Consider the following 26,792-nt stretch of genomic DNA (forward strand, 5'->3'; position numbering starts at 1 on the left):
CCATTTGAGATAGCTCACACAAAGCTGTAACTGACCAGTAAAGTCCAAAAGAGTTTGCTTTGGTTTACTGAATCAGTTAAGGCAATTTGAATTTGGAAATCATCTCACCTCAATCAGCAGATCTCCTCAAAGCCCTGGTTCTTGAAAGGAATTCTTTTGAGATCAAAAGAATCTTTTCAGATGAAACTGTACCTGAACTGTAGATCCACAGTGCAAGAAATAGTTAAGACACACGTATGTAGTCAAGGAGCTATATGCTAGCTTTATTTGTAAAATACTTTATTCCTAACAGCAAAATACTGTAATTTTATTTTATAAAAGTTAGCAAAAATTGATACATTTGAAACAGAAACAAGAAAACTATTTCTACTTTTTTTTCAATTATTCAATAATCTTTTCCATATGGAAGCTATAGGTATGCACCACACTAACAGATTTCAGTGCCAGACAGGTCATTCAATAAATATATCATTCTACCATTAAAATCTGTGAAGGACAGTGAAAAAGTTTCACAAAACTACTGAAAAAAATATAAGCATTTTTGGCTTTTTCTGAGGTTTGGAACTAGTAATATCTACACGCAACAAAGTTCTTGGCATTTACAAGAACAATTGTATAGAACAGTAACAGCAGAATTTGTTAGCAGTAAACCAGAACAACCAAATCTGCAGTACAACATTTCTAGTTAAAAAAAAAAAATCAGAAATTCAGCCTATTTCTTAAATCCTACAGAAGACTTCTGCAAGGAGGTGGTAGGGGAAACTTAAATTACTAATTTCATATCTAATAAGGCCATTGCATATCCTAACTTGCAATAAAAAAGCTGATCCTATAATGTATATAATAAACACTGCCTGTTTGTTATGAATAGAAGTGAGAACAAGTAACTTCACTATTTTATCCTATTGCTAACAAAACCTCAAACCTTTGCCTTGTAGAGGATAGATTCAGTTAAATCTTGTTCTGCTACGTACACAGGCATAATTCTGGAAACCACAGCTGCATCAGCTTTCAGAGGTGAAACTGGTTCCCTGCGTCAGCCTTCTGAGAAGCATCTTTCTGTGAAAAAGTTGGACATATCTGAGACTACACTCAGACGTAATGCAAGTGGCAAGGCAGGTTCACGCACCAGTGAGCCAATACGTAGACAGTGAGAAGCCTGTGTGACTGATGCTGGAAAAACAAGTAACAGAAAACCATATAGCGAATACTTCCTCTTTTGAAAACAAACAAAACAAAAAACCCCAAACAAAGAACCCACCCAACAAAAAAAAGCCATTAACTTCTGCACAGTTACTGCTGTTGAATTTCAACTTACAAATGAAACTGAGGGGGATATGAAATTGAATATATATAGTCATTAATTTTCATTCATTTTTATGAGTTCAACATCCAAGTGATTTTCAAAATTTGTTTGGATTTTTAATATATAATTCAGTGCACTAATAAATCAGTGTTGTGTGGACAGAAAGGAAAGGCAAGGGCATGAATATTTATTATTGACAATAACTTCTTCCTCCAAGTGATAGAGGAGCCAATGAGGAGAGGTGCTTTGCTGGACCTCATACTCGCCTACAATGAGGGGCTTGTTCAAGAATGTGAAAGTCAAAAGCAGCCTTAGCTGCAGTGACCATGAGACGGTGGAGTTCAGGGTCCTGAAGGGAGGGAGGAGGGTAAAAAGCAGGCTCACAAAAGCAGGCTCTCTTGGACTTCAAGAGAGCAGACTTTGGTCTCCTCAAAGATCTGCTAGGAAGAGTCCTATGGGATTAGGACCCTGGAGAGAAGATGGGCCCAAGAAAGTTGGTTAAAAATTCAAGGATCGCCTCCTCCAAGCTCCAGAGATCCATCTCAACGAACAAGAACAATGAAAAATGCCAGGAGGCCCGTATGGATGAGCTTCTGGATAAACTCAAACACAAAAAGGAAGCATACGGAGGGTGGAAGAAAACACAAGTAACCTGGGAGGAATGCAGTGACATTGTCTGAGCATCCAGGGATTAAGTTAGGAAAGCTAAAGCCCAATGGGAATTGAATGTGGCCAAGGATATCCAAGACAACAAGAAGGGCTTCTGTAAGTACATAGGTGACAAAAGGAAGGCTAAGGAAAATGTGGGCCCACTGCTGAATGAGACAGGGGACCTGGTAACATAGGACACTGAAAAGTCTGAGGGATTCAATGCCACCTTTGCCTCAGTCTTTATTAGCAAGACTGGCCTTCCGGAATCCCAGGTCCCAGAGATCAGGGGGAAAGGCTGGAGCAAGGAAGACACACTGGGTGGAAGAGAATCTGGTCAGGGAATACTTAAGCAAACTAGACATACGTAAGTCCAAGGTGCGCCCACGAGTGCTGAGGGAGCTGGCTGATGTCATTGCGAGGCCACTCTTGATAACCTTTGACCTTGATAACCTTTGATCGTCACTTCGGGAGAAGTGCCCAAAGACTGGATGAAAGCAGATATCACTCCTATCCTGAAGAAGGGCAAGGAGTACAACCCAGGGAACTACAGGCCAATCAGTCACGCCTCCATCCCTGGGAAGGTGATAGAGCAGCTAATCCTGGAAACTATTTCCAGGCAGATGAAGGACAAGAAAATCATCAGGAGTAGTCACAGCATGACTTCACCAAGGGGAGGTCATGCTTGTCCAACCTGATAAACTTATACGATAAAATGACTGGCCTGGTAGATGAGGAGAGCAGTGGATATTGTCTACCTGGACTTGAGGAAGGCCTTCAACATTGTCTGCCATAAGATCCTCACAGACAAGCTGTTGATGTATGGGCTGGATGAGCAGACAGTGAGGTGGATTGGAAACTGGATGAATGGCTGTGCCCAGAGGGTGATGATCAGCAGCACGAAGTCTAGTTGGAGGCCAGTGACTAGTGGTGTACCCCAGGGGTCAATATTGGGTCTGATCCTGTTTAACATCTTCATTAATGATCTGGATGATGGGGCAGAGCGTACCCTGGGATGTCCTAGTGGACACTAAGTTGAACATGAGCCAGCAATAAGCCCTTGCCACAAAGAAGCCTAATGGTGCCCTGGGCTGCATGGAAGATGTTGCCAGCAGGCCAAGGGAGGTGATCCTTCTCTCCTCAGCACTGGTGAGGCCACACCTGGAGTGCTGGGTCCAGCTCTGGGTTCCTCAGTACAAGAGAGGCACAGACATACTGGAGAGAGTCCAGCAAAGGGCCACAAAGATGATGAAGGGACTGGAGCATCTCTCCTGTGAGGAAAGGCTGAGAGAGCTGGGACTGTTCAGTCTGGACAAGGGGAAGCTCAAGGGGGATCTCATCAATGTATAGAAATACCTGAGGGAAGGCTGCAAAGAGGACGGAGCCAAAAGGACAGAACCAGGCTCTTCTCAGTAGTGCCCAGTGGCAGGACCAGAGGCAATGGGCACAAACCAAAACGCAGGAGGTTCCCTCTGAACATCAGGAAACATTTTTTTACTGTTACAATGACTGAGCCCTTGCACAAGTTGCCCAGGACGGTTGTGGAGTCTTCATCGTTGGAGATATTAAAAAGCTGTCTGGACATGGTCCTGGTCAACTGGCTCTAGGTGGCCCTGCTTGAACAGGGGAGTGCATCAGATGACCTCCACAGGTCCCTTACAACCTCAACCATTCTGTGACTCTGTGAACAGTCACTGCACACCTTTCAAGATTTTAAGTTAACAAAGACAGGATGACAAGTCTCTAGAACAACAGCCTACCCCGACAGCAAAGCAAACATGCCTAGCCTTGTAGACCTGAGTATTAAAAGTTATGATTATGAGCTTGAGAAGAAATACTACTGATGCTGGTCATCTCTGACTGCATACCAACAGTACAGCATGTGTCCTTGGTTTTAACTGAAGGACCAAGGACTTGTAGCTGATGGAAATTATTATTTCTCAAATCTGAATCAGGATCCAAATCCTCTAGATGAAAGTTGCAGCAGATTTGCGTCTTGTGGACATCCACACCAGTGGATGAGACATATGCCACTGAACAGCAGACCAAGCTCCTGAAGTATTTTCTTTAATTTTCATCAAGAAAAAACACAACCAACCATTGGACTGTTTGTTCTGGATGCTTTTTTTGTGCTTTTGTAGAGCTAAATCAGAGCAAAGAAAATATTACCAACTGTACTTACATTGTTGTCTGCCTCTTCCCTTATCCTACAACAAAGACTGCTACAGGAGGCAAAAAAGTGAGAGAGAGATATAACAAGTTAGCTAGATGCAATTAAAAAAAAATTTTGTTTTCCTTTCTGCATTAGGTATTTTCGCTTACAATATCCAACTGTCAAAGCAAATTTCATTCCTCACACATAATTAAATAATTTATGAGTCTTCCTCCAAGGAGGACCATTCTTTGCTCTCCACATTTCTATCTGCTTCTGCTGACCTGATGCACTGTGCATCTTTTCTAATCAGATTAATCTTTCAGAGTCTATGAATCATGAGAGGACAGTGCTTGTAGGGGAGAGCACATTGCAAATGCTACAGGGAACAGTGGAAGTAATTTCTGAGGAGCACAAATGCTACTTATACAAGGAGTTAGGGTTCCCAATGTCTTCTTCTAACTTTGGTCTCATGAAATAATACTATTTAGTGCTGCTGACAACACAGTATATAATAGGACAATTCAATGTAATAGGCTTCTACGTGTGATTTATAAAAACCTGCTAAATTATGATTTCAGATAGATGTTAGAGAGCTTCAGTCTGTGAGATTGATAGTGTCACTTTCAAATGGCTTTACTGAAGTAGGACTCTGTGGAGGACTCTTTGCACTCAGTGGTGGCACTGCCAAGAGTTTCCGGCGGATTCCAACTGTAGCCTTTTTATGGTCATGTCTGAGACTGCGGATTGTGCTGTTTATGGCAGCCACGCATGCCTTCCAATCATATCCAGTTTCCTTTAGATCAAAGGATGGATAATTCTCTTGAAGAAAGTCTAAAAATAAACAAGTATATAATAGTGAGTTATCAATTATTTATGCAAGCTATATACTCTTTTTGGATGTAATTAAACCAAAACAAGGACAGCTAGGCATATCATGAAGCCTGAAGAGCAAAGCTAGAGGGCAGATATTTTTTCCCCCCCTCTTTCTGTTTAATTTGAAAATGAGTAACAAAAGGTCTAAGCGCTTAAAAAAAAAAAAAAAGGCAAAGAAAGCATGTAACCATGTACTACGTGGGCTCGATCCTTTGAAGTGCTGAATAACTTCAGCTTCTAATGTGGTCAGCCAGAGCAAAGAAATCTCAGGCTCCATTTCAGAATGACCAGTGTTTGGCAGGACCAAGCCCTCCTTCAGAGGATCTCAGACAATGATATTCACTAAAATGAAACACAACAATTCAACATAACACAGCTGTAGAGGAACAACAGTGACAGAAAAACTGCAAGAGCTTGTTCCTTACCATACTGCAACAAGATCAGTAAACAAATACTTGAGTTCACTATCAATGGGATAAATAAGGTAAGACTACAGCACCTTTCTCCCCTTCAACAAGTAAAATGAGTAGTTTTAAAAACAGATTTTAATTTTTCTTTTTTTTTTAATTACTGAATGACTGTCCTTCTGAGCTTATCTGACATGCTTTCTCTCACCAAGCCCCTCAAAGATTTAAATAAGCACCAAAAAGGAATTCTCACCTGTAATTTCAAATCAAAGGCAATAATACTATTTCTACTTCTCTGATTAACATCTAGATTTACCTTAGTAGAATGAAAGGTATAGCTAGTTGATATTATGTCAGTTTTGTTCTTCCACTGCTCTCACACATACTTGCAAGTAAAAATCTAATATAGTATCATTGTTTACAGTTGATATTTTAACTTGTAGTTCCAAACCTGGAAACCTATTTTGCCAGAAAAGCATGGGTCTGAAAGAAGAAAATAAGAGAAAAAAACTTGTGCTCTTGCAGTTTACTCTGCTCAAGGAGGAGTGTGGGGGGAAGCAAGAGCACCTTAGGTTCTTTCATTCCCAGGATGCTCCTGTAGTAAACTATGCTGATAAAGGATACACAAGCTGTTGGCTGAAGCAGCAGCCAGGCTCTCTCCCCGTCCATCCCTGACAGCAAATTAAAGAAAATGCTTGGCCTCAGAGCTACAGAACAGGAATTCCTACTACCAGGCCTACAGAGCCTTTGTACATGGCCATGAAACAGCTTTTAAATTATGCCTTTTCTTTCACAGAAACTGACCAATTGTTGGGACTACCATAAGGCTATGTGGGGCCCCTTCCTGCTCTGCCGGGTTACATTCAGGGAGTTGATGCTGTCATCCAATCAGGCTGTTATAATGTTAAAGAAAACAGGGCCAGGGGCTGCCCTCTGGCCCCAGAGCCAAGTGACACAGCCTGGCTGCAACCGCAACACAGAGGACTTTGTCGCTCATCTGCTCTGGAGCCTCTGTGGTGTCTTAGGGCTGCAGGAACACACTTAATACATCTTTTGAATGCTTCTTAAGCTCAAAATGTCATGAAACAAAATATGTTTACTATGAGAGTATGTGGCGACGCTTGAAGTGGCAAAGCTTCCTAGCCTGGTGGTGAAAGAATATGTACGGTTTGGGAAAGCCCACTTTTATGTATAGTCTTGCTATATCGGGAATGGTTTCTGGCATGCTCTGTCCCTCAAGCCATGCCCAGACGTCAGTCCAGAGAGTGCAAGTCCCAGCTCCATTTTATTTAGCATTATTGCTGCATCCTCGAGGCAATCTTGTCACACCTGCAGAGCTGTTACGCTGCACTGTCCAGATCTTAACAAACCTTTCAACCTCCCTACACTCCAGACATGGAGGAGAAGCAGTTTCAAGATTTGTTAGGAGACGCACGTTGCAAAAAGCGTGACGAATCATAGAATCGTAGAGTATCTCAAGTCAGAAGGAACCCATAAGGATCATCAAGTCCAACTCCCTGCGCCTCATAGGACTACCTAAAACTAAATCATATGACTAAGAGTGTCATCCAGACAAGGGTAACTAGTCAAATATGCAACCTTACTAACCCAGTGAGCACTATCCCACAATGATATCATAAGTAAGACCCTACATCAAGCCAGTGGTGTCAGGAAATGTTGAAGGCACTCCACTATTACACTGCCTGCAGCCTGGGATCCAGCCCAGTAAATAACATCCCACAAGCAAAACTTAAAGAGTTCCCGGCAAAGTATTTTCTCTTCAGGTTTCTCATAGAAAAAGCCAACTTTTACAATGAAAATACAACAAGAAATCAGAAAATTAGAGAAAAAGTGGAAAGATTTCTGTATTTGAAAAGGTTTGGTCATGCAATATGTTGAACACTCTCTTTAAGATGCTGTAATAGCCACAGAGCAAATGGCCACCAAAAACCTGATGATCTTTCCCCCAACACCATTGTTTGTGCTGGCCATACTTAAATCTTACCAGATAATGCCAACTTTTCTTCTGTGTGATAACCCCATACACCTTTTCTACCTACAACCTGCTTCACATTCCTCCTCACTTGCTACATAACTGTTAAGCTAATTCTACTGTCACAGTTCTGCTTGCTTTATCCAGCCTCGCAGGAGGGACCAAATGAGACTAACAGAAGACTCCCTCTCAGGAAGGAGCACGGATCAGTGTTCCAGAAGTCTTAATGCTGAAGCAAGAACAATGCAGAAGGCAAAACATCTGCTACAACTCCAACCATAACATACCCTCCCTCTGCTTCTGGAATTAGCATTTGCAAATAGAATAAACAGTACCAATTTCCTGAAGACATCCTGGATTCATGTAAGCTGAGGAAAGTGCAAAACTGTCCATATTCATACAGTGGAATAGGCTGTTATACATTATTTGAAACGACACACTTCAGTATAGATTCGTTATTCAAATAGCTCAAACTGGTCTAATTCAAAATGCTGCCTGTTCACTTGGCAGCAGTCCTTATCCCACCTGTAGCTTCTAAACCACCAAATCATTTGCTGAGACCTTTTCTCTCAATTGAGCCTCTTAGGCAAATAGGGACAGCTGATCTCTGAGCCCTCAGAAGGGCAAGGCACTTGAATCTGTTCCTTTCCAATCACGGTCACTCAGGCCGTGAGGGACCTCGGGAGGTCTCTACTCCAACCTTCTGCCCAAAGCAGGGACAACTCTGAGGTCAGACCAGGTCGCTCAAGGCTCTGTCCACTGAGGTGTGGAAAAAGGAGTCTACTCATAGCCAGTCTGAACCTCTCATTTCCATTTATGCCTGTAGTCTCTCATCTTCCCATGTTCAATGCTGCCAACAGCTTGACTCTAGAAGTTTACTGAGAAGACAGATAGTGGTAGGCTGCTACTAGATCCCCTTGGAGCCTTCTCTTTTCCAGACTAAATAAGCCCAGTTTCCTCACCAGTCAAGTGCTCTAGTTCCCTGTCCCTTTTGGTGGCCCTCCAGCTTTATCAGTATCTCTTTCTTGTACTAGGGGACCCAAAATTGGACACAGTAATCCAAATGCAAACTCATGAGTGCTAAACAGAGGGAGATAATACTTTCCCTTGATCTGCTGGCTGTGCACCTGTTAATACAGTCCCAATTTGCTGTCAAATGCAACCTGATGAGCGTTCTCCATTGTCTTCAAGTCATAGATAAAGATGCTAAAAAGGCCAGGTACCAGGACAGACCCCTGCAGTACCCCATGTGTCAGTCACCCAAGTAGAGCATGACTCCCTACCCTCTGAACACAAACATCCATCTAGTCTTTTAACGTTGTCCACCCACCCAAACTGTAACATCCCAACATGAATACCAAAATATTGTCAGAGACAGTGTTGAAAGCCTTGCTAAAAAAGTAATCAAGATAAGTGACAGACACTGCTCTCCCCTCGTCCACAAATCCAGTCGTTTTATCAGACAAGGCAATCAGGTGAGTCAAACATGATTTACCCTAGGTAAAAACATGCTGTTTCCAACCACCACCACCCAGAGGCCTGAGACACCTTCATGGTGAAGACTGAGGCAGAGGAGGCACTGAGCACCGCAGCCTAATCTGACTCTGTTGTCACTAAGTTATCTGCCCCATTCAGCAACAGGCCCACACTCTTCTTGCTCAATCTTTTATATTAATGTTGTGGTAGAAGCTCTTCTTGCTGCCTTGACACTCCTTGCAAGTCTCAACTCTAGCTGAGCTTTGGCTTTCCTGACACCATTCCAACACTCCTCCCAGGCAAAGTTGCTAAATTCCGCTTCATAAGCCGTCCTCACTTCCAATCTCTATATACTGCTTACACTGGAGCTCAGTTATGGATTCCGAGCTTAGCCAAACCTGCCTCCCCATAACTCTACCAGTTCTTCTAAGTAGCAGGATGGATTCTCTTGTGCTTGCAGAATGCTGTCCTTCATCAAGACCTGCCAGCTTTCCTGAGCTTCTCTCCTCTTCAGAGCTGTCTCTCACAAGCTCCCACCAATGAGTTTCCTGAATAGGCCAAAGTCTGCTCTTCTAAGCTACAGGGTCTGTACTCTCAGACCTTTTTAACTCTACTCAGGACCCTGAGGTCCATTATTTCATAGTCTCTACAGGCAATACTGCCACCAATGATCACACCCCAACCCTTTTTGTGAAGGGCACCATAACCTGCTGTGCATTACCTCTGGTTGGCCTACCTAGCCCCTGTATCAAGAAATTATTCACAACACTCTCCAGAATCCTCTGGGACTGATTCCATCTCCCACTGTGTTGCCCTTTCAAGCAGATGCCATGGATACTGAGTTTCCTCATACAAACCAGGTTTGTGATCTGGAGACTTCCTTGAGTTGCTTAAATATAACTTCATCTACTTTCTCTCAACTTGTTCCACTGCTTGCACTAATACCTGTCAGAACAGTTTCACAGGCTTATTTCTGAAGCTCCATGGTTTGTTCGTAAGATACAAAGTTAATCACTCTTGTTAATTTCCCCATGTTATCATTCCAACACAGATTTTCTTACTTACCTCTGAGAGCATTAATTCTGTTGCAGTCCAGTGGGCTCATGCCACGTTCCAGATTACCATATACATTGCTTTTTACCAGCACATCTTCAGTGAACATATGACGAATTAGGTAGCGAGCTGACAACTCTGGCCGAGACTTCCCCTTAGCTACATATATGACTGAGAAAGGCAACTGAACATTGCGCCATGGACTTCCAAGAAGTTCTGGAGAGGGAGAGAAATTTTACTTATCCAGTACTGACCATGCTTCAAAATGCCTGTATTACACTAAAACTAGGACAGAAAAAGTTCTCCCTAAAACTACTGTCCTTGCTTGGAAAGCCCAGAGCAAAACCATTTAACACTACAGCTAATACTAAAATGTACCATATTGCAGACAAATGTCCAAGTAGCCAAAAAACCCTGCCTGTTTTACAACAATGTAACAGCACTTCTGATATGCTTTCAGCAATGCTAGCAATGTAACCTGCATTATTAATGATTGCTTTCTAAATTGTTTTCATCTCATGTGAAAAGATGATGCTATTCCAATTACGTAAGTAAAAGTTCTGCTATTTCAATGGTGCTTAGATCCCGTAAGTGGAAACTGAAAGACAGAGCGAATATTTTTTAACTACTTCAACCTGACTCCACTGCAAACTTTAAAAAAAAAAAAAAAGGGCAAAACGTATATTAAATCAGGAGGTCTGTGGGATCAGACTAACAAATCTTGGGTGCAGGAGCAGATCTGATAGAGCCCCAAAGTGATTCTAATCAAATAAATTATTTCCAAGGGCAACTAATCTCAGCTCATTCTCCTTGAAGCTCTCTAGAGGCATCACATGCTGTACATAGAATTTTTTTCCAATGCATTTGTATATTGTGCGTTATTTTTAAAAAAAGTATAAAGGCTGCTTTAAGGTTTTTATTATCCTAAATTGTCGGTTTTACAGAAAGGTGTGCTTTTCTTCTAAAATTACAATACCATTCAATAGATATTCTGAGCTAGCTTACTCCATTAAGGTAGAATATCTACCAAATAAAAAAAACCAAAACAGGGCAACTGTGAAATAATTCTTGAGAAGTAATTATTCAGAGAAACTGAACAGAATATCTTACAGCTGAACTTTCCAGTCTTACAGTGGATATGCATTACAGGACACTGGTAGATGCAAACACTTGTTCTGTTAGCCAGATAATGTTCTTGTTCGCTCCCATGAAGACCTACTATATATATATACACACATATATATATACATATACACACACACAACAAGTCACTGCCTTAAGAGGAAAAGAAGAGTCACGTAGTTCAGCAAATCCCTTTACTACACAATTTCACCAACAGTAGCATCTTCTGCCTCTCAATTAACCATTTAAAAATGTAACACACAAATCCAGAAGATAAAAATTTTTTAGTTTACCCATAGGCTCCAAAGACTGCGGTTTCTTGACCGAAGGTGTGTGGAAAGCTTCTGGAAACTTATCCAATCCTGAATTCTGCAATGTGTCAGTTGTGGAGCTGGTCATTTTCTGGCAGTTTTGAGAATTACCTTCACTATCTTCATTATAATTTAAATCTACACAATGAGATGTGTCTGGAGTGTCAGCCACTTTTTCTTTCCCTTCAGCTGTCTCCTGAAACATTAAATGAGGTTAGCACATGCACTGGGAAAAGCCTACCAGTTTTCTAATTAGCATTCCAGTTCATTTCCCATTTAGTATAAATTAGATTCCAGATATTTACAATATAGTTACTCCTGAATGCCAATCATGAAAACCACAGGTGAAACAGATACTACATATTCACAGATTTACATGAAGCTTTTTAGAAGCAGAGGTAAATGGAGTTACAGGTGTTTTGGGAGTGATGTTTCAGTCAATATAAAGCTGAAATACATGGCTGGACGTATCTGAAGGAAAGCCTATGAAAACAGTGCTAGCAGCTACATGTTTAAGCTCGCAATCAAATTTGACACTACTTCTGGCAACATTTACAGTGCTTTCCTTCCAGTATCCTACGCTTATACATCTCTTGACTAAAGGCTGGACACAGGAGCCGGAAGAGGCAGAGCAAGAGAAAGGGATACGCTTCCAGTATTCCCCATATGGAACTAGTGCTGCAGTCAGCAGGCCTATGCTGAGCAATGCAAAAACAGAACCCAAGGAATTTCTAGTTCGAGCACTCGTATGATGAGCAGTTCAAATACTTCATTTGATAAAGAAGCACAAACTTAGTACTTAATAAATTATCACCCTGAGACAACTTACTGGGTTTATTTTTGTTTCAGAGCGTAAACAGCGGATCATAGCATTGACATTTGTGATACAGGTTTTCCAGTCTTTTCCATGCTCGCTCAAATCATAGTTTGGAAAGTTAGTTGCAAGAAATTCTGCATATAAAACGTAGAAAATTTTTTAAGCTTTGTGACAAAAAGCAGTATTTAAAAGTATTCTAATTTAGAAAGAAAGCTAAGAAATGCTTCACATTTACTATTGTCCATTTAGAAGCTTTAGATTTCCATTAAAGAGAGATAGTAAACTCACATTTTGAAGCTAAGCAGCACTATGAATTTAATATGTGCAGTGATACTTTTTTGAGCTGTTGTGAATAACGCTTTTATTATTAAGCATTTCCTGGTAGAATTATGGGAAAGGTGTGATTTATCATATGAACTTTAAAAAAAAAACAAACCACCACAACGCAACAAAAAAACCCCTACAAAAAAAACAGAGGCAGGGTAATGCTGATGCTGCAACTACTTCATGTGGCTTAAGTAATCCCTCACCCTTTAAACACGAAGATGATGATGTATAGGTTCACACACACGTGCCATGGGATCTGTGTAAATGGTTTGACATTTAAAAAAAAAAATGCCCTCCCCATCTTCACCATTTCTCAAACAAGAGAAATGAACTTAAGAAAAGAGCATTTAAGAATCACCAGTTAACATTTGTCCCAAGTAGACAATAGCCATAAAAAAAACCCCAAACCAAACAAAACCCAAATCAAAGAAACAAAAAACCCCACAAAACCCATGCCACACACAAAGTAAGTTGTAACAAAAAATTTAGAAACAATCAGCATGACTGATGAAATACACAAAAACTAGAAGAAATCAGAATTGTTTTATCCACATTGAAGAAAAACAAACATTGAGAATTACAAAGCAGGAATTTCAAAACCAAAAGACACAGCAGAGTGGAGCACATCCACTACCGCATTTATCAATCTACCAGTTGCTAGACAATGATTAGCAGAAACATACAGAAAAGGACTCCTTGTAAGTTAAAAACTTTAAGTATTAAAGAAGTAAATACGTGCATTTTGAAAGGTAGCATACCTCTTATTGCAGCAATTTTGTTTGGATCCAATGTTCTGCGCCCTCGTGCACTCACTCCCATAATGCTGCACAATAATGTTTCCTTGGGGAACAAGACACGAACTAAGTAGCGCGCTGCATACTTTGGTTTAGTCTTATGCCGAGCTTTCATCAAATAGCTTCCAAGAACTTTTACATTTCTTACTGGGTCACCAACAAACTCTTTTGTAAAACAAAAGGATTTAAAGAAAAAAAAAATTTAAAAACCCAAGCAAGTTGTTAAAAAAAGAACACTTTTTCAAACTCTTTCTCTTGACCTCTATGGTATACGTTCTCCACTACAGCTAATTCTACTATGTATTAAGTACTTATCTTTGCTCTTAAAAAAGCAGCTTTAAATTGGAATGGTAACAGAAATATCTTTTTGATTCACGTTAACCACCAATGTAACTAACTGAAATAACAGCACCCAAGAAAATACATTAGACACATAAGAGTCCCAAATGTTCAGACTGGCCCATTTTATACATGTGCAGATACCATGTATGTTTTCAAGACAATGACCCATGAAGAATGGCATACCCATACATAGTACTGTTAAATCATACACTGTTTACAAATTCGCAGACAGATAACTGAGTATTTCACCTACTTCGTGCAGCTCTTCAGCTGTATGAACTTATTTTCTAGACCAAAAGCAAACAAAAACTCATAGCTCAGCCTTCCACATAACTCAGGACATTTATAATTTAGAAAGAAATGCATTAGTTCTTAAAACATGGTGCTATTTTATATGTGCTTCTTTATTATAACCTGATGATCTATGGAATTCTTCATTTTCTGTGGAATTAAGTACTTTGAAAGAAACCAAACACTGGAGGATTTGAGGATAGAAAGGATTTTTCATTGATAAAATCCTCCACAAGAAAAAAGGTATTTCCTTCACACAAATCGGGTAAGTTGCTTTCTTAAACACAAAACACGTATACAGGCATACACATCACTTAGCTTTACTGGCCATCTCATTTGTCTTTTTAAAGATATGCATAGCATGCATACATCACTTATGACAAGTACATAGGTTAAAAATAGTTTACATCAAAAGTATCAAGAAAGAAAGAGTGAGTCTAGTCTTAAAAGAACCCAAAGCACATACTGCAAATCAAAGGCTTGTGGTAGTCTATACAACTGTATATACACTGCAGAGGTTTTAAAGTGATCCCTAGCATGTTAAACATTCCTATGACCCTTGTTTCAAGAGTTTTAAACAGTATTCCATTATAGAAATGCTTGTAAGGCAATCAGTTCTGCCCTTTACTTTTGCTAAATGACAATAAAGATTTCTTTAGGTGTATTTTTTTTTACACTAGCAGCAGTTTTTTAGCCTTCATTTCTGAGTATTTATTACAAAGGAACTCACCAAAGCTAGGATTGATGGAGACTGAAGATGATGGTAGTTCTTTACTAATGTTCACACTCCCAGATGCATTTCTGTAATTCACCACCGCAGCATTATTTCCCAAACTGGTCTCAGATGTTGCTGGCATCGATGACGATGCCACTGGTGAAGATGCAATGTTGACAGTACTTTCCACAACGCCGGCTACAAGATTTGATCGTGGAGAAACGTCAGGCATCCTGTTAGCTGCTGTGTATGATGAATGCAATGAATGCGTAGAAACTATAGTGGGGAGTGGTGGGCTCTGCCTACGAACAGGCTGCTGCAGTTCAAGCTGAAGACTCTCCTGAACATGTTTTATTGTGGAATTGACCTGATCATGGCCATTTTGTAAAGCGACCCTTATGACTGGGCTATGCCTTCCCTGGCCTGGTGAAGGGAGATGAAGACTTGATCCCCTTTCCATGGATTTTTGTACTCTTATTTTTCCTTGGGGCAAATGACTGGAACTTCTGTATGTAAATCCGCCCGGTTTCTGCAAATGTGATTCAGAAAACAATTAAAAGGTTGAATTAGACATATCTGGTCATTTTTTTCTTTAGCAAACCAGGAAGACTAGATTTTAGTAATTATGCTATTTGCAACAGACTCTTCATTGAAGTAGTCACTGTCATGAAGCCAGTGCAATTACTTTTTAGCCTTCCCTCTACTTTCTTTTATTCTCACTTGTAGTTCCAACACTAAGAGTTTATCTGGTCAGCTTCAACGTTTCTCAAGTTTTTTCCACCTGGGGTGCTGGCACAATCGCTTTCTAAAAAGCCAGAGAAACGTATAATGAGAAAGGCAGCTTTGTAAAGGCTTTAAAAAAAGCTCTATAAGAAAAGAACAGGCAAAATAAAACTTAAAATTTGTCAGCCATTGACCCAGTCTGCTGCATTTTCAAGGGGTGTCTCCACTACCATGTTAGCTTCCTTTTAAACAAGAAAAAAAAATAAAATTTCACTTTCTCTCCTGGCTTTCTCTTCCTTCTTTACTTGCTAGCTGAAAACAGTAAACATTCAGATCTCCTCAACAATGGAAGATTCCAAAGAGACTAAGACATACAGACAGAGATGGGCTATGCTTTCCACCACTTGGAGTACTTTCATTAAGAAACACATGCACCCTAAAGCATGCATTCTAGTTCAAAATACAAGTCACTGAGCAGGAGCTACCAAATGTAGCTGGCACATGTGGCTTTAGGCTTGGTTTTTTGTTTCTTTTGTTTTTCTTTTTGTAGTTTTTGTTTGTTTGTTTACAGAAATCTGATTATATTCCACCCTTGTAACCTTTAAAAATCTGTGACCTGAAGAAAGACTTATGTGCCTGAAAGTTTGTCCATTTCTCCAACTATTGGAGTTGATCTCATTAAAAAAAAAAAAAAAAAGTACCTTTACCACCAACCTTTCCTTATTTATATCCTTAGCCCATCACACATACAACAATGGTACGGCTATAAAAACACTACAGCATTTCTGATGGTTTTAAAGATAAAGGACTAGCAGAACTTAAGAAAATGGTTGGCAGGTTGCATTTGCTGGCTTCCCCCTTACACCTTATAATGATAAAAGCCTTCCAAAAAAAAAAAAAAAAAGGGCAGTACAGGTCACTTTTAATCTGAACATTAAAGCAGCTGCCATCCCACGTGATCAGAGGGGAGGGTAGGAGCGCAGAGGTCACAGGGTCCAAACGTAGCTTACAAGACCAGTTTGTTCCCTGAATCTCGTATTTTTGGATGTGTGGACAGTACAAGCTTGGAGTTGTCAACAAAAACACATTCCCAAATAAACCCTACTATCCTACTGGTAACTGACATGCACAAGAACATCATCGCTTCTACCCACCCTTAAAGCAAATGGCCTTACTAATGTTTTGACATCTCCTGACAGCAGGATCACCTCTGCCACATTAAAAGCTTTGCAGTATTGTTGACAAAGAAAGGTCATTATGGATTTTATGACCTTCTTAAAAATAATGTTATGTTTTCCTTTTAAAGAGCATTGTTACAAGTACCAATATTCTGTCTCCTTAGTTAACAATAGATTGACCATATAAGAACAAAATGGATAGTGCGTACTGAATATCAAACCTTGTTAAAAATTTTGAAAAAAGGTATTTTATTAAAAAAAAAATACAATTCTATACTGTAATGGATATGACAACATACTGTTGAGACCTAAAAATCAGTTAGTCAATTGAACCAGCCTGTGCGAGTGATGCATAAACTCTCTTTTAACTGCAGAAACCAATGAGACAGTACACTACATCTCATAAAGCAGCAACACCAATATACCCAAGTTTAAGACGTAACCTACACAATTCATTTCTGTTCATTCCAATACAAATAGAATTTTACAGCATCTATCACAGCATCCTGAATTTCATGGGGGCCACTGGCCGTTCTGCGACCACTGGACAACAACAACACAGGAGACTGAAGCTGGTGTATAATAAGAAATCTAGAATAATTTAATTTAAATTGATTAAGTCTACTACTTTGCTACTAATTTTAATTTTAGTGAAAGGAGAGGATTTTTTTTTTTAAATAAGCATCAGAGGAAGTGAGAGAATTAAAGGAAAAATAAATTTCTTAGGTCTTTAATACTCACAGGTTTGAGCAACAGTGGCTTTACACGAGTATGCTGCATTTCTGAGACCTTCCGATGAAGCAGGTCAAATTTTTTATCCAATTTCTGAATGGCATCATACATGGCCTGACAACAAATGTAAGAGTGAAAACAGTATCGTTTCACAAGAACACAAGTTAAATCTGAAGAAATCAAGAAAGTTCAATTAAGGGCAAAATTCCCTCTCTAAAACTGGGTAAGATCTACAGATAACATATACATTCTGTAAGCATATTAAAGATCAACTTAGATACAAAATGCAAATAATAATGGTAAATATCACAGTAAAAAGAATTCTCAAAGAAGCTCACTCTTGTGACTTTGCCATGGCTGGCACTTAAAGGTTGTTCTTCCTGCTTCCAGCAGATGTTTTATTTTTACTTATTTGGTAAGTTTTATTTTACACTGAAAAGCTATTGACAAGCTCTAAGGTAAGTTAGGTATTATGATACGCTATTTTAAGTCATTGGAAGTTTCCAAGTACACAGGTAAAATGCTTATAAGCGGCCACCGAAATACTGATTTCTGTATCACCAATAGGAAGTATCTTTAGAAAAACACTATCTGTAAAGTAAAAGTCCCAACTAGAATTGAATGAGGCCAAGGATATCCAAGACAACAAGAAGGGCTTCTGTAAGTACATAGGTGACAAAAGGAAGGCTAAGGAAAATGTGGGCCCACTGCTGAATGAGACAGGGGACCTGGTAACATAGGACACTGAAAAGTCTGAGGGATTCAATGCCACCTTTGCCTCAGTCTTTATTAGCAAGACTGGCCTTCCGGAATCCCAGGTCCCAGAGATCAGGGGGAAAGGCTGGAGCAAGGAAGACACACTGGGTGGAAGAGAATCTGGTCAGGGAATACTTAAGCAAACTAGACATACGTAAGTCCAAAGGGCCTGACGGGATGTGCCCACGAGTGCTGAGGGAGCTGGCTGATGTCATTGCGAGGCCACTCTTGATAACCTTTGATCGATCAAGGCAAAGGGGAGAAGTGCCCAAAGACTGGATGAAAGCAGATATCACTCCTATCTTGAAGAAGGGCAAGGAGGACGATCCAGGGAACCACAGACGGATCAGCCACGCCTCCATCCCTGGGAAGGTGATAGAGCAACTATCCTGGAAACTATTTCCAGGCACACGAATGACAAGAATACCACCAGGAGCAGTCACAGCATGGCTTCACCAAGGGAAAGTCACGGTTGACCAACCTGACAAACTTCTACAATGAAATGACTAGCCTGCTAGATGAGAGTAGAGCAATGGGTATTGTCTACCTGGACTTGAGGAAGGCCTTCAACATTGTCTGCCATAAGATCCTCACAGACAAGCTGTTGATGCATAGGCTGGATGAGCAGACAGTGAGGTGGATTGGAAACTGGATGAATGGCTGTGCCCAGAGGGTGATGATCAGCAGCACAAAGTCTAGATGAAGGCAAGTAACTAGCGGAATACCCCAGGGGTCAATATTGGGTTTGATCCTGTTTAACATCTTCATTAACGATCTGTATGATGGGCAGGACCAGCTCATACACCAGAGGGTCATGCTGCCATCCAGAGGGATGTCAACAGGCAGGACAAATGGGCTGACAGGAACCTCATGAAGTTCAACAAGGAGAAGTGCAAAGTCCTGCACCTGGGAGGAACAACCCCAGGCACCAGTATGTGCTGGGGGCCACCTAGCTGGAAAGCAGCTTGGCAGAAAAGGACCTGGGATGTCCTGGTGGACACCAAATTGAACGTGAGCAATTGAACCTTGCAAATTGAACCTTGCTGCAAAGGTGGCTAATGGTACCCTGGGCTGCATTAGGCAAAGTACTAACAGCAGGTCAAGGGAGGTGATCCTTCCCATCTTCTCAGCACTGGTGAGGCCACACCTGGAGTGCTGGGTCCAGCTCTGGGCTCCCCGCTACAACAGAGCCACAGACATACTGGAGAGAGTCCGGTGAAGGGCCACAAAGATGATGAAGGGATGGGAGCACCTCTCCTGTGAGGAAAGGCTGAGGGAGCTGGGACTGTTCAGTCTGGACAAGAGGAAGCTCAGGGGCGAATCTCATCAGTGCATACAAATACCTGAGGGGAGGTGGCAGAGGACAGAGCCAAGCTCTTTGCAGAGGTGCCCAGTGGCAGGACCAGAGGCAATGGGCACAAACTGAAACACATGAGGTTTCCTCTGACCATCAGGAAAACACTTTTTCCCTGTGAGGGTGACCAAGCCCTGGCACAGGTTGCCCAGGAAGGTTGGGAATATCCCTTCTTAGAGATATTCAAAAGCATCAGGACATGGTCCTGGGCAACTAGCTCTAGGTGGCCCTGCTTGAGTATGGGGGTTGGACAAGACGACCTCCAGAGGTTCCTTCCAACCTCAACCATCCTGTGATTCTGTGAAAATGAGATGTAAATGATGTATGGAGAAATCAGCTCAGCTGTGCCTTTCAGAACAAACATGGCATTGAAATCAATTGCATCCACATTTTTAATAATCACAGAATGAAAGATAAAGAATTTGAAAAAAACTACTTATTTTATTAAAAGTGCCTGATCTTTAGTCAATCCCCAAGGTCAAGTTTTCTTTCAGATGTTAAAAATTCACGTTGCCTTACTAAAGCAATCAGGTATAAACTTTAAGTCTTATTGTAAATGCCCAAATTTTCACACATAAAAGCCAGATAAACCAAAGCATTTGAAGTCCATCAGTTATTACTATACATTACTGTGTGATACAGAAAGTTGCTTCTCCAGTGTTTCCAGGATTTAGCAACTCAAACATGATGCTTACACAGCAATTTAGACATGTGCTTTGTGCCATAACAGTATAAAGGAATTAGATAACAGAATATTAGTCTAGTATTGAAAGGACACTGCCAACTTGAAAATACGTATCAGGCACATGTCATCAGCTATTACTGCAAAAACCACACAAGGACATTATAACTATATGAGTTACAAAGAGGAAACATTTCTTCAACTAACTAAAGCAATTTCTTTTGTTGATCTACAGCAGAACTAGACAGAGAAATTTTAAAAAATACATATGGCTATAAAAAAATTGCTAGATAGATTTGTAGTCGACAGAATTTCAAATTATTTTCCATTTTATCAAAACCAACAGTTAGGTTTCAATATGACAGCTATCTTTTCAAAAAATTAAATATCCTTAGACAGAAGAATCTACAAATCTTCCCAAAATTTAGAAATATCTCAAGGAAGCACTAAAAGACCTTATATCAGTGTGGACAGTACAGGCACTATTAAAAGGCTTCATGTAGCCCTAGGGCAGATTTACTGAGAGGAGGGGATAACAGTGGTATGGAGGTGATGGAAAGGGGCTAGTAGGCAGCAAAAGAAGCTATATCTTCTCATTAGCACCACTTGCTACAGCACACATTCCCAGACTAGCGGCAAGAATGTTAGTCATACAATCTTAGTCAATTTTCTTCCACAGCATTGCTGAATATATGTGTAAGGAGACTTACAAGACATTAATACTGGGCTACAAGCCACTCACAAATTATCCTCCCTAAAGCATGGCCTGAATGTCTTTCACTCTCTAGAGAGTACTGTGACTCTGGAGTCACATAAGTGCTCACCTGAATAAACATGGGATGTTTTTAATTTTCAGTGCAGTGATTTTCAATCTTGCCAGCTACTGCTTCAGAAGTCAAAAGCAAAGAATTCGCCAAAACACTACCAGGATTTTGGCACACTTTTGGCAAGCCTCATGTGCTTTCAAAAGCTGGGTACGTATGACAGTCAGATCTTTCCCATTATTGTGAAGCCCCTCCCAATAAATCACTAGACTTTACATTTTGTATTAAAGCTTAATATTTGAAAAGTATTCTTGCCAGCTATGGTGTGAAAAAGTCAGAGAATATGAAGAAGTTATTTTTTCATTGAAAATACTGAAGTTAAGTGGACAACTAACAAATGAACAACAGGAAAGGATGAAGTCATACGTTATCAAATATAGAATGCAAATCTTCCTGAAATGTAACTCAAATTGTTTAAATGCCATTTCAGAGATAAAGGAAAAAAAATACCTGGCAATAACTGAGGACCTCCATAAGAGTTTTCTGCTGATCTCCAGTGTAGGAAGCTTCAGTGTAGGAAGCTTCAGATACAATACTCCCCTTTTTCAGCAAAATAATTAAAAAGAAGAGTGTAAGCTAGTAATATATACACAGTCTTAGGATATCACATTAAGCCAATAAATCCCAGCTTCAAACCTCACATGTTATTTTAGTCTACCCCAAAACATGCATCCCCAAAGCAGCTTTTCAAAGTCAGTAAAACAAAAGAAAGTTAACTTACACATTCATAGTCTGGTTCATACTCATAAATGACACTGTCACTATCTTCATATTCTCCTTCCCTGGTTCTCATCTGGGAAATAACATAAGGAACTTTTAATGTTTTGAATAATAAAAGAATTCAAAATATAAACTACAGAGAGAACCTGCTAGGAATCCAACTTGGACACTTTCAGTTGTAGCTATATTCCCTCCCCTGGCTACAAGAGGGCCCAAGAAAGCGAGACTTAACACAGTCATCTCATTTATGTGCCTGTGATTAGGTCATATGGATACTCACCTCACTTCTGTGGTAATAGTACCTTATTCTGGTTTAACATAAACCTCTTGCAAATTTATATAATAATACGTATTTTTATTTTATTATTCTAAAGCCAGAACTTTCTCATCTAACTATATATGTACTATATAGCCAGGCTTATGTAATTATGAGACTCTATGTAGATTTTAACACTAATTTAAATAAACCAATTTGAAAAAAAATGTGTGTTTATTTCAATGGGTATAACTCTGCACACAGAAGCTGTAAAAATGTCTAAGAGAGAGAATTTTCTTACTGCGTGAAAACTGCTTTTAGACAGGAATCAACAGTGCCACCACCTGGACAATTCTGACATTTTTCTTTTACTGGATGGGAGCAGTTCCTGTCTACCATACATCACAGATTTCATGAGTCTGTTGTTGTTTTGTGTTTGTTGTTTTTTAAACTAAGTCATATTTAATCAGGTCTTATTTTAAAAAAAGGATGGTTGGGGGTGTGAGGGGTGTTGTTTTTGTTTGTTTTACAACAGGCAGAATTAAACAGAGTGGAACTGCTTTTATAGCATTAAAGACACCCCGACTGTTGGAATTTAAGAATTAAATATGGTGACATGAACCAAGCTTCAGACTGCCTCAAGTTAAAAATGTATGGAGGCTGTCTTTAGACAGAATTGTTCATGGAGATAAATCCTTATTCAACACTAAGTTTCAATTCTTATTATCCTAAATTGCATGTAGAGATTTTTACTGAAAAAATAAGAGCATCTACATGGGAAATTAGTGTAAGTTACTCTCCGCCATACAGTAGCTGTTGTGATACATGTGTATAGTATCCAGCACAAGAAGGTTTTACTAGAAACTTCCATGCACTACATGGATACCCTACCCACACTTCCTCACTGGGATATCATCAAATGAGCATCCAAAAGTGAAAGAAAAAATTACATTCCCAATTAACATTGAAACTGGCCTCAAAACAAAGGGCTACTGTTTGGCAAAACATACCACATTCTGTTCCACTAGAGTAGGGGCAAATCTTTTTCTTTTATTATGCGAAAACACAAAATCCATTTTTTCAGGGCTGTGACCATTTCCTCTCTGCATACTTGCAGAATGGCTCATTTGTGATGCCACTTGCTCAGCCAGCACTGGTAAGCCTTCGCTTCCTGGAAAAGTGGAGAGAAAGCAAAGCACATTAGCAGGTTTCTCATTGCATTAAACATTTCACTACAAGAAACGTGCACAGTTACCCATTTTTTTTTTTACTTTCAGACTGCTTGGTTATTTGAAATGTGTTCACTAGCATATTATTAAACACTTATTAATCCAATTTATTTAGATCTGAAATTATAAATTCAATTTAATATTCTTTCTTCCAAACTCTCTCCAGCCTCTATTTCATTTGCTTTACTTTTCACTGTTGATTCTCTGTTCTCATTTCCACATCCCATTGTACAAAGTCACAGAATTCAAAACCCCAACAAAACCAGTTAACTGAAATTCAGGCAATACACCCACAATGTAAAACACAGTTCCCATTTGTTTAGTCTTCAGCTGTCCCCTCCCTACACTTACGGGGTCCCCCCCCAGTTTTGTCACTGAAGCACTGTGCAACAAAAAAGATCTGCTCCAGATCTATCTCCTCTGTTGAGCTAGTGTAGGTCGGGGACTACCAAACACAAACTATCCATAAGTGGTACAGAAAATGCCTCCACCTCTTCACCTGTGGGCCTGGCACACAGTTAAAAGGCCATTACCAGTTTACCATTGCTCCATCCTAATTCTTTTGAAGCCCACACGATTGCCAGACCTACCTTTTGAAGAACGTTAAAGGGTTTTCACAGTTAAGAGAAAAGGCGTATCTCTACTGACAAATCTCTACTGTCGATCATTTACAGGTTTCTACCTCAAACTTTCAGGAAAGGGCTATGGCAGCTCTCTTAGAAATAAACACACTCTTAAGAGGGGAAGAAGAAAAAAAAAAGTAACTATTTCCCCTTGAGTTCTACAGATTTTAGCTATAGATGGGCCAAGCACTATATAGATAACAAGATATAGATATAGATAAGAGAAGATACCAAAAGACAAGTAAAGCTTAGGAAGCTAAGTGAGACCTTGGAAGGTTTCTGAGAAATAAGGAGAAAAACTTAGCTGGCATAAAAAGGCAACACCAAGTCTCTACTATACTATCTGCTGTGAAGGAGCTTTTTGGAGCTTAGGCCAAGCTGAAAAGGTATGGTGGGGAAGTTTTGTGGATACCTACAGTAAGTTCCTCACAAGTAAAAGAGGCTGCATGAGAAAAGTTACAAGGGTACTTCTTACTACTTTTGCAAAATAATGGAACTAATTTCATGGCCCAACTGGAAAGAAGAAATGTGCTGGTTTTGGCCGGGGTAGAGTTAATTTTCTTCGTAGTAGCTAGTATGGGGCTATGTTTTGGATTTGTGATGAGAACAGTGTTGATAACACAGGGATGTTTCAGCTACTGCTGAGCAGTGCTTACACAGAGTCGAGGCCTTTTCTGCTTCTCACCCCACCCCACCAGCAAGCAGGCTGGGGGTGCACAAGGAGTTGGGAGGGGACACAGCAGGGACAGCTGACCCCAGCTGACCAAAGGGATATCCCATACCATATGGCGTCATGCTCAGCATATACAGCTGGGGGAAGAAGGAGGAAAGGGGAGACATTCGGAGCGATGATGTTTGTCTTCCCAAGTAACCATTACGCGTGATGGAGTCCTGCTTTCCTGGAGATGGCTGAACACCTGCCTGCCAATGGGAAGTAGTGAATGAATTCCTTGCTTTGCTTTGCTTGCGCGCACGGCTTTTGCTTTACCTATTAAACTGTCTTTATCTCAACCCATGAGTTTTCTCACTTTTACCCTTCTGATTCTCTCTCCCATCTCACTGGCAGGGAGTGAGCGAGCAGCTGTGGGGTGCGTAGTTGCTGGCTGGGGTTAAACCATGAGAAGAACTAATATCTCAGAAGTGAAGGAAGAAAAAAAGAATCCAATGGGACAGGGACAAGCTAAGAGAAATACTGAAAAGCAAAGATAACTGCTTTCCTTTTATGCACTAGAAGAGGAAGGGCCAGGGGCAGGACAGAAAAGCAGTAATATATTCAGTATCATAAGCTGGAAAAAAAATTTGCATTAAGCACCCAGACAAATGTTGTAGCAGAGCTGGCAGATGCTACCTAGGCAAGATCTGTGGTAGATTTAGATTAGTGTCGTTAATATCATTTTGGAATCACAATCAATAACTGAGTAATAAAAATACATATGCAATTACTTACTATTTGTTCTCTTAGGTGAAGATTAAAACCTACCTACCCTCCCACTCAGCTCCAGAGTTTGGTTCCTTTCCCAGATCACCTCATCCCTCTGTCCCCATCACACAGACCAAGCTAGCACTCATCTCCTAGCACTAAGCACCCCCAGAACTGAGAGCCTGGAAGATGGCAGCACTCTGTGGGACCAACACCAATACAGGCAAGAGGACATGCTGAAAGTAGAGGGGGCGCAGGGCAGCAGGATTAACGCACTGGCACAATGTAGTCCCTCAAACTTCAGATACTTTCTGCAGTCAAACCAGAATGCCACTTCACCTGGAGAAACATTAGGTCCCTGGTTTAATTATATTTTAAACATATTACGCTTACATTAAACTAACTGTCTTTCTGCTTAGCTTCCCAAATTTAGATTTAGGCACAAATATGACAACCTAAAAAAAAGTGCCAGCAAAAGTGATAATGAGTTTGTGGGCATAAATGGATAAGTAAAAGGCATAACAGAATTGTTCTGCAGCAGGCAGCGGTGAGAAATAACGGCCTAGATCCGTATCTTAGTGATGCTGAGCTTGCTCTGCCAGCTAAGTATCTGTAGGCAAGAAGATGAGAGACAAAAGTAAAAGAAACTAGTTTGGACAGACAGAACCAGATTTAAAGAAAAGGCACTGCTCTACAAGACAGTAGCCTAAGATGGTGATTGAATAAAAACAATCAGAGAGAATTTCAGTTCAAAGAGTTAAGTTCAACAGTTATATTCAAGATAAACTTACGTCATGTTTTGGTCATACATCTCACTATACTCATTTTAACCAGACACCTAATGCTAACAATCTACAACAACAGAAACTGTAAGCCCAAAGATGACAAAACCATATTTTGCCTTTTAAAAAACAATCCCACCTACTCATCATGATTCCTTTGTTGATAATGAAATAATTACTCATGTCCTGAAACCAAAGTCAGCAACTGTCTATGACAGTTTCTTGGGCAGGAATTTTTTTTTTTTTTTTTTAAATAGACAAAACCCAAAGTAAAGCATCCAAACCATCCTCCTTCCCCAAATATGTTTTTAGACATAAATGTGCAAAAAATTACACTATACTCTACTGTCAAGTAGAAGACCAAAACCATTAAAGGTTCTCAGAAGCATCTAACAACACTAGAACAGAGATGTAACTTGACTCTGCTGAAGAGAAATATTGATGAGATTCTCTATAAAGTCGACAGGCCAAAAAAAAACCCCCCAAAACAACAAAAACAACAAACCAGTAAGTGCCATCACTTAGTTACAGTCATTTTCTTTGCTAACTTGGTAATGCTGCTACTGGACTTACTAAATGCTTGTCACAGCTATCATTGATTTTTGTCTGGGACAATGAAGAATTGGGTAAGATTTCTGAGATACTTTAATTCATTGTATTTATTTTAACATGTATTTATTTTAAGATCAAAGACAATCACCAAAGGCTACTTACAGCTAATAATTTATCACCTTAAACAACTATCTTACTATCATTGCACATCACTATCCCCAGTGCCCCACTAAATTACACTGGACAGTTTATCTAAAAGCCTCATTTTTTGGGTTTGGTTCTTCTATTACATTATTTTCCAAATTGCTTGCTAATTCATTCCTAGGTATAC

The 26,792-nt window shown here is 40.1% G+C and overlaps 1 protein-coding gene across 6 annotated transcripts in view; it reads right to left on the reverse strand.

Moving 5' to 3' along the window:
• Positions 1-237: 237 nt before the first annotated feature.
• Positions 238-26,792, reverse strand: part of BEND2 (BEN domain containing 2) — a 34,069-nt gene continuing 7,514 nt past the window's right edge. For 3 of the 6 annotated variants that reach the window (XM_072849229.1, XM_072849206.1, XM_072849224.1), the window contains 10 exons: positions 22,866-23,026; positions 21,601-21,672; positions 21,330-21,419; positions 17,273-17,377; positions 14,646-15,159; positions 13,247-13,447; positions 12,174-12,295; positions 11,327-11,540; positions 9,924-10,127; positions 238-4,940 (listed from right to left, as the gene is read on the reverse strand). In XM_072849229.1, the coding sequence (XP_072705330.1) occupies positions 4,705-4,940; positions 9,924-10,127; positions 11,327-11,540; positions 12,174-12,295; positions 13,247-13,447; positions 14,646-15,159; positions 17,273-17,377; positions 21,330-21,419; positions 21,601-21,672; positions 22,866-23,026 (1,919 nt within the window). In that variant the 3' untranslated portion in view covers positions 238-4,704. The remainder of the gene's footprint in view (positions 4,941-9,923; positions 10,128-11,326; positions 11,541-12,173; positions 12,296-13,246; positions 13,448-14,645; positions 15,160-17,272; positions 17,378-21,329; positions 21,420-21,600; positions 21,673-22,865; positions 23,027-26,792) is intronic. The other 3 variants (XR_012040042.1, XM_072849218.1, XM_072849210.1) reach the window with 3 other exon arrangements.

This window comes from Ciconia boyciana, chromosome 1 (genome assembly GCF_034638445.1).
Source record: "Ciconia boyciana chromosome 1, ASM3463844v1, whole genome shotgun sequence".
NCBI classification, from domain to species: Eukaryota; Metazoa; Chordata; class Aves; order Ciconiiformes; family Ciconiidae; genus Ciconia; species Ciconia boyciana.